This window comes from Papaver somniferum, chromosome 10 (assembly GCF_003573695.1).
Source record: "Papaver somniferum cultivar HN1 chromosome 10, ASM357369v1, whole genome shotgun sequence".
Classification (NCBI taxonomy): Eukaryota; Viridiplantae; Streptophyta; class Magnoliopsida; order Ranunculales; family Papaveraceae; genus Papaver; species Papaver somniferum.
The window spans coordinates 131,223,869-131,231,573 of record NC_039367.1 but is presented as its reverse complement, the minus strand read 5'-3'; the positions used below and the strand labels follow the sequence as shown (position 1 = coordinate 131,231,573).

Below are 7,705 nucleotides of genomic sequence, written 5' to 3'. Positions count from 1 at the left end.
TTTTATCTAATTCAATTAAAATTAATTAAATAAGGATTGTTTAGTCATTACAAAATTATTTTAGATAAGAGATTTTTGATATTACTTATGTGTGATCCGTTTTTCTCCTATTAAGTGACGCCCCTCTAATGAAATGTGAGGCCCCAATAATAACCTTCTATTAAAATTATTTTGTAAGTGGTTTGGTGATAGTTATATGTGCTTAGACATGATTTTTCATTAATAATGGATGTATATCACCCCATACCATACACCACAACATTTGTACATACAATATATGAGCCGTGCATCTCACAGGGTAACTGGTGTAACAACATTTGCTGAAAAGTTTCTATGTTGGCCCACATCTATAACAAGTTAACAACCATATCAGAGTCCGGGGAGTATTAACTGGCAAAGCTCATTCTCTCTCACTTTCTCTGCTCTGAAGACTGAAGCGTCAAAGACGCACACACGAAAACCCTCTCTTTCTCTCTCTTAATATTTTTTTTTTCTATACTTTGCCCTAATTTCTTATCCTTTCCCTCCCCATTCACCCCCTCATTGTTAAGTTCTTCATAACCATTTTTCATTCTTTATCACCGTTTTTTGTTTTCCTGATCAAAAAACGATTCTTAGAATCAAGATTCTTCTTCCCGATTTCTATTTCGGTAATAGTGAGGCTGTTTAATGGAGTGTTTGTTTACAGTAAAGTTTTTGATGATTCCAACTTTTTTAATTCTGCACGTTTTGATTGAGTATTGTTTAACTGTCCTTGATTTTTTTTTTTTGGCAGGTATAATTGTTTTTGCTGCTCAAAGAAGATTCTAGCGGTTCATTGCTAGCTTCAAAGCCTTGAATACGTTGGTTGTTAAGATTTGGTGGTAAGGTTTTTTTGAAACTGCAGTTGTATTGTGTTGTTGATTTTATGCATACTCTGTTGTCTCTGCTTTTTTTTTGTACGCATATATTTATATATGTAAATATATAGTGATATCTCTTGACTTCAGTTCATTAGGTCTGTGTGCATACAATATATAGTGATATCTCTTTGCATGTTATGAATATTATCGGTGTAAGTTTTTGGTATTGGTTTTGCATATCATATGGGAATTTTGGGTATATAACACCAAATTATCATGTTTGGGAATTTTGGGTATATATAACAAAAAGATTAGCCAATTTTTGTCAGCCTCCTCATGTTTGGGTGGTATAAATGTATAAACCAAATTATTAAATACATTTATTTTCTTCGATGATGTTTGAATACATAAGTTTATCTTTTTCTTTCTGCTTACATTGTTGTGCCCTTAGTCATTTTTTCAGGGTTCAGCTTTTTCGGTAGTTCCATGAACATGTCACGCTCCAATAGTTTATATGACTTTATCTATTTGACATTAACTGAGCGTTTTTCCGGTAGTATACTAATATGTGTGTTACAACCAGCTTCCCAATTAAAGTAACCAATGCTGAACAAATTACCAATGGCGGTGAGTGCATTGACCGTGAGATACTTATCTTCTTTCTATTTAGTTAGCAGAAGATGCATGTGGAGTACTTAAGTTATTTTTTAGCCTCTAGGATCTAAAGAAGACCGAGAAGCTTGGTAGCAAACACTGTCGCCAAGACTTCTCTGATAACATCAGCACAACAATGGTGCCGAATCAAAAAGAAGTAGACGCCATTCGAGCAATGACGGAAATAGGTCTTCCCGATAAAGCAGTAAGGACAAGGCTGAAGGAACTGCTGAAGATGTATGCCGATGATTGGTCACATATTGAACGAGAAAACTACAGAGCGTTGGCAGATTACATATTCGAGTGTGAAGAGCATAAGGTGCACCACCTCTTTTCAGTTTTTTTTTTCTATTAGTTGATTGATTAGTATGCTTTGGTCACCCTTAGCATCTCTGTGATCTTTGTAGTTCTGCTTGCTCAGGAACCAGACGCAAAGAGGGTGAAAGAGTTGTCTTTTAGAGCAGCTCCACAACTTCAATTAATACATGATGTTGAAGCTTCATCTTCCGAGGGTGAAGTCAAACCATTGTCTTGTAAAAGAAGAGCCCAGAATGAGGTTTTTACACCTCAACTACATCTTAGAGACAAAAGAAAAGAACATATATCGAAAAAAAGTCGTTTGAGAGTAGAAAAATCAGAACATCCTCAGCCCGAAGTCAAATGCAAAAAGCCCATTTCTTGTCAATTTTCCAGGAAGCAAATATTGAATTCAAAAAGATCCTCTGTTATCTGTCTTTCAAATCAGAAATCCATTGTTCATCTTGATCCCAAGAATAAGGAACTAACCAGTGGCCATGCCCAGTTGGAAGTTCCTATTTCAGGGATCCAACCAATCGACTCATCTCCAGTTAGAAATGAAGGTATATCATCTCCTCTGTAATCTGGTAATTGTTTTCGTTCTGGAGACCATTAAATAACTGAAAAATTAATGACAAACTTCAGTCGCGCTTCTTGATTTTCTCTTTGGAATGCTGGTTTTTGAATTTAGAAATCTACTTTAGCATAGCAATCAATCCACGTTCCACATTATCAAAAATTGGGAAGTTAACCTTAGTATCACCTTTCTTTGATTTAGGTTTTGATGCATGAGACCTTGATCTATTACAAGTTAGACCGCTTATGAAACTCTTACAGACCTACTCTAGCAGTATATGTGCACAAGGCGGCACACAGATTTGATTAGTGTTTTTGGATCAAATTGTCTAAATTTGAGTCTTCTAGATAACTTGAAACTGAGAAGAAGAATCGAAGAAAAAAGAAGAGCTATATGAATGAATATGTTTCAAGGGAAACAGTGAATGTAAATAATAAATTTTAACCTATGTATTTCTCCATATTGTCTTTCGGATACATGGTTAAATAAATTGCACATAAATGAAAGTCTTAAAGTTGGTTTGTCTTATGCTTGTTCGATGGATTATTTTCTCTTTCAGTTTGTACTCTGTAATATGCTAGGGGGTGGGATTTCGGAAAATATACTGCAAGGAAGATTTAGATTTACCTTTTATTTAATCGATGTATTTCTGTGTTTGCTATGTGTTTTTCTGGTCAACTTTCCGAGTTCATTATGTTAAGATGGTGTCTCAATCTGTTTTATTGACACAGAAACCTGGTTGGGGCACAAGGTACATAGTGATTCCAAAAAGAAAAATGAAGGTGATTGTGTTACGGATCACCAGAGAAGACCTGCATCAACTATGGAGAATGCGAGCATCCGAGAGTCATTTTCTTCTGATTTGGAGATTGCTTCATCAGAACTGGGAGAAGTTAAAGTTTCTCTGCACTGCAATGATGCCCTTGAACGGCCAGACTTCAGCAGGCCAGATCTAGATGCAATTCTTAGGATGACGGAGGAAAAATGCCTCAAGTCCTACAAAATTATGGATCCCAACTTTTCAATAAAGAAGCTGATGAAAGACTTGTGTCATTACTACTTAAATGCTGAAACCAAGACACAAAAAAACAAGGGAAAGGGACTTGTAAATGCAGTACAACCTCCTGTTCCCTTGAAAAACTCTTCCGTGAATCCTGAAGCCAACCATGTGCACGATCTTACTATTCTAGAAAGTTCTGTAAAGAGCTCACTGAATTCTCGTACCCAGATTCCCCGCCTTCTTTCAAGGGATGGTCTTGGTTTTCCTAGTAACATTGTTCAGCCCGCAGAGAAAGTGCTTGTGAAGACCAAAGGTGGGAACGGTGATAAAGACATTCCTGAATGCTCACAGCTTTCAAATTCAAGAAGTTTGGTGGTTTTCAATCAGAGAGAATGTAACCTTGATGGTACAAGGCCTCCCCATAACGTGGCAGACATATCCAAAGGAGCTGAGAGAGTTAAAATTCCACTGGCAAGTGAAGTCTCTACTGAACAATACCCTCCTTCTTTTTACTACATACCACGAAACCAAGTGTATCAAAATGCTTATATAAACTTTTCACTTGCTCGGATTGGGAATGAAGATTGCTGCTCAAGTTGCTTCGGTGATTGTGTATCCTCATCAATTCCCTGCGCATGTGCACGCATAACTGGTGGGGAGTTTGCATATACAGTGGAAGGCCTTGTCAAAGAGAAATTTCTGGATGAGTGCATATCACTCTATCAGAATCCTCAAAAGCATACCCACATTTATTGCAAAGATTGTCCCAATGAAAGGTCTAAAAATGAGGATCTCCCTGGTAAGTGCAAGGGACACTTGATGAGGAAGTTCATCAAAGAGTGCTGGAGTAAATGCGGATGCGACATACAATGTGGTAATCGAGTGGTGCAGAGAGGCATAACATGCAATTTAGAGGTTAGATTTTGTTTTAATAATTAGAATCCTCGGGGATGTTTTTTTTTGTTCATGCCAGCTGAAATTAAGAACATTTTAATTTCACAGTTCATCAAAAAATGCCTGTGTCCACCATTCTCCCAGTTTCGGTCTGGTCTTTCTAATTTGCTAAGCTTCTTTATCTTTCAGGTATTTTTGACCGGAGAGGGGAAGGGATGGGGCATTCGTTCCCTTGAAAATTTGCCAAGAGGTGCTTTTGTTTGTGAATATGTTGGTGAAATAGTAACAAATACTGAGCTATATGAGCGTAATTTGCGGAATTCTGGCAATAAGAGACATACATATCCAGTAACATTAGATGCTGACTGGGGTTCAGAAGCTGGTTTGAAGGATGAAGAGGCCCTCTGTTTGGATGCAACTGTTTATGGAAATGTTGCAAGGTTTATAAACCACAGGTATTTCCGTATAAACATCCTCATGATAAGTTGGATACAATCTGTTTTTATACTGAATATTTTCTTCACTGCTATCTACTGATTAACTTCTTACTTCAGGTTTGGGTTTTGCATAGCTAGTTCTGGATTTGTTTTATAAAATTCGTTAACTTGTTGATCATCTTAAATATTTTATAAAATTCATTAACTTGCTGTTTGTTATTTTTCTTCACCCAAATTTGTTCTGTGATATTGTTGGCAAGAAAGAATGTTATTAACTGTTTCCCTGGTTCCATGTGCTATTATTTTGGTTGTAATCTCTATGGCTCCTGTTACTATTGAAACAGGTGTTCCGATGCAACTTTGATTGACATCCCCGTTGAAATTGAGACCCCTGATCATCACTACTATCATGTATGGAGGTTTAACTGGCTCCATCATATTTCTAGTGTGTTTTGTGTGTAGGTGTGTCTACTCTCTGAATGAATGCTAATAGAACTGCTGTATCTTTTGCCTTTCTTTTCTATTTGATGCAGATTGCATTCTTCACGTCGCGAAATGTTGAAGCTTTGGAAGAACTTACCTGGGTGAGTAGACTTGTCACTTGCTGTAAATTCATCCATTGATCACAATGTATGCAAATCAGCCACTTGGAACCTTATGTCTCCATATCTTTTTCTACGCAAGAAATGTTTTACAATTATGTTTTCTTATTTTATAGCTTCTAAGCTTCTTGGTTTTAATTTTCTTCTTAAGCTTCTTGGCGTGACATGCTTTTTTGATATGTTCAGGACTACGGGATCGATTTTCAAGACCATGCTCATCCTATTGAGGCGTTCCAGTGTCTATGTGGAAGCAAAGGTTGCCGAGATAAACAACATAAAACAATCAGTTAGTATTCAGACATCAGTTATGCATTTATGTTAACAAGATTATGTAACTTTGCTAAATACACTCTCTTCGTGGTTGTGGACTTGTGGCTAACTAATATTATTTTGGCACAGGAACCAAATCAACCCGGTACAATTTCAGATCATAACGTGCAAACTCTGTGAAGGACAGTAGCTTATCATTGAAAGTTGGCCTTCTTTTGGATATCCCTACATTCATTCCAACAAAGAAAATAGAATAGGAAAACTCGTACTGTATATTCTTCCCTTATTCTTTTGCTCTGCTTAATGAAGTATATTATCAACCAGGCTAGCTATTTGTGTTATTTCATCTAGATAGATAACTTGGGGGATACACCGCTACCTCTTTTAGGTGAAAACTGAAGTAGGTTTTGAGGCTGTATACTGTATAGGGTGGTATGCGATATGTACAGGTTCTATCTTTGGTAGATTTAAAAAACTTCAAACACGCAGCCGCTCTCAAGAAAATGCTTTCCGCCCTGACTTTGGGAAGTTGCACATTTTTATAGTGGCACATCTTAACGAAGGTCAGTAACGTCCTTGAAAACTTTGGTAGCATATGTGTTTTTTAATTTGTTAACACTGCGGTGAAGTTTTGATTTATACTCCAACTAATGATCTCAACCGATCTGCTTTTGGGTGATCAATTTCATCCCTAATTAGGGATGCATCAAGAAATTCATCTTTGGGTACGGGCTATACTCTGTTTTTGGGTGGCGAAACTTTTTAGAAATTAAGAAACATTGACCACGGAGTAATAGTATTTGAGCTTTTGGACGATACTAGAGCAACCCATGCAGAGGGTGGAAGCATTAACTTTGTTTGATTATCTTTTCTTTAGTCTCTCTAAACAATTTCACTCTTTTGATTGATTTATTCTTTAAATTTTAGTATAGTCTTGTTTATCCTTGCATTTCTAGGGGCGCCCAAAAAAGATTTAGGGGCGATTTTTTTATAGCAAACTATGGGAGTGGCCAAGGGACATCCAATAGTATGTAAAAAATACCATTACAACCCTCTCATTAACGATCGGTAGGTAATGATTATGCTTACCTTCCGATTATACCTTCTTTTTTTCTGAAGCATGAATCTATTAAAGGGCTGTTACCTTAAAAAGGATGCCAAAAAACTACAAAATCACGAACAATGAAGTAAAATCTGAGTATCAGTCTCCGTACAAAAATTGCAGAGGGGGTGGGTGTTGGGATTGATGGGGTGGATCTGGATGAGGTTGTCGATGGTACAAAAACCTTCGACGAATGCTTTCCACAAGAAAAATTGTACTTTTGATGGACATAGCCGAGTCCATAAGAACTAAGGTGTTGGTGGTGGGTCTCGATGTAATTGATCCGAGATGTATCCAGATGTTGCTGAGTACTGCACAATCGATATCTTTCCGCGTCCTTGTTTTCTGGCTTTGAAGGTGACATGAAGTAGAATCTTTTCTTTGCCCTTGAAGGACTTAGATCTTAAAGCTACTAGTGCTATTACAGAGATTACTATAACTGAAATCAAAATACAAGCAGACTTACAACTATTAAAGCTACTACCGCTAAAGAATTAAAAAAAAATACAAATTTCACCTAAATTGAATTTTGCTGAAAAAGTAAAAAATAATGAAACTGGCAAAAACTTTTAAGTAAAGCTGTCGAATTCATCGACCCATTCACATACCAGATAACTTTTGTGCTTGTTGTTGAGATACAAAGAGACGTTGAAGCTGCGATACATTCCCGGATTATAACTTAGATTTCCAACATGTTGGTTATGCCGCTTAAAGTGACAAAAATGTCAACTTGGTTAAGACTCAGAGATGATAAAATTCTAGTAGAGAACCTGGTGATGGAGTCACCAAGCAGGCTTTTTACTGCTCCGCAAGAGATGTGCCAAGGTTCCGACCAAGGAATTATGAACATAATTGTGAATATGCAGGTAAGCATTGCCAAAATAGATGGGATTTGGAACAGAAATCCATACTAATCGGTTTGTTGTAAAATTCAAAAGAATATTACTATCGTTTATGTTTGTTGAAAAATTCAAAATTTTTGTAAGTTTGGCAAATTTAGTTTCTGGGGCGACGTAATAATCGGGAGTAT

At 36.8% G+C, this 7,705-nt stretch overlaps 1 protein-coding gene across 3 annotated transcripts; it reads left to right on the top strand.

Annotated features, from left to right (window-relative positions):
• Nucleotides 1-487: 487 nt before the first annotated feature.
• LOC113317333 (probable inactive histone-lysine N-methyltransferase SUVR2) lies at nucleotides 488-6,042 on the top strand. 3 transcript variants are annotated; one of them, XM_026565455.1, is made up of 11 exons: nucleotides 488-650; nucleotides 776-863; nucleotides 1,426-1,469; nucleotides 1,561-1,815; nucleotides 1,918-2,356; nucleotides 3,102-4,285; nucleotides 4,454-4,719; nucleotides 5,046-5,112; nucleotides 5,235-5,285; nucleotides 5,490-5,589; nucleotides 5,703-6,042. In XM_026565455.1, exons 3-11 carry the CDS (start codon nucleotides 1,446-1,448, stop codon nucleotides 5,735-5,737), a joined length of 2,421 nt encoding a protein of 806 aa, XP_026421240.1. In that variant the 5' UTR covers nucleotides 488-650; nucleotides 776-863; nucleotides 1,426-1,445; the 3' UTR covers nucleotides 5,738-6,042. The 3 variants fall into 3 exon arrangements, with proteins under 3 accessions (XP_026421240.1, XP_026421243.1, XP_026421242.1); XM_026565458.1 differs by lacking the exon at nucleotides 1,426-1,469 and having other exon boundaries at nucleotides 1,520-1,815; XM_026565457.1 differs by lacking the exons at nucleotides 488-650; nucleotides 776-863 and having other exon boundaries at nucleotides 1,289-1,469.
• Nucleotides 6,043-7,705: the final 1,663 nt, after the last annotated feature.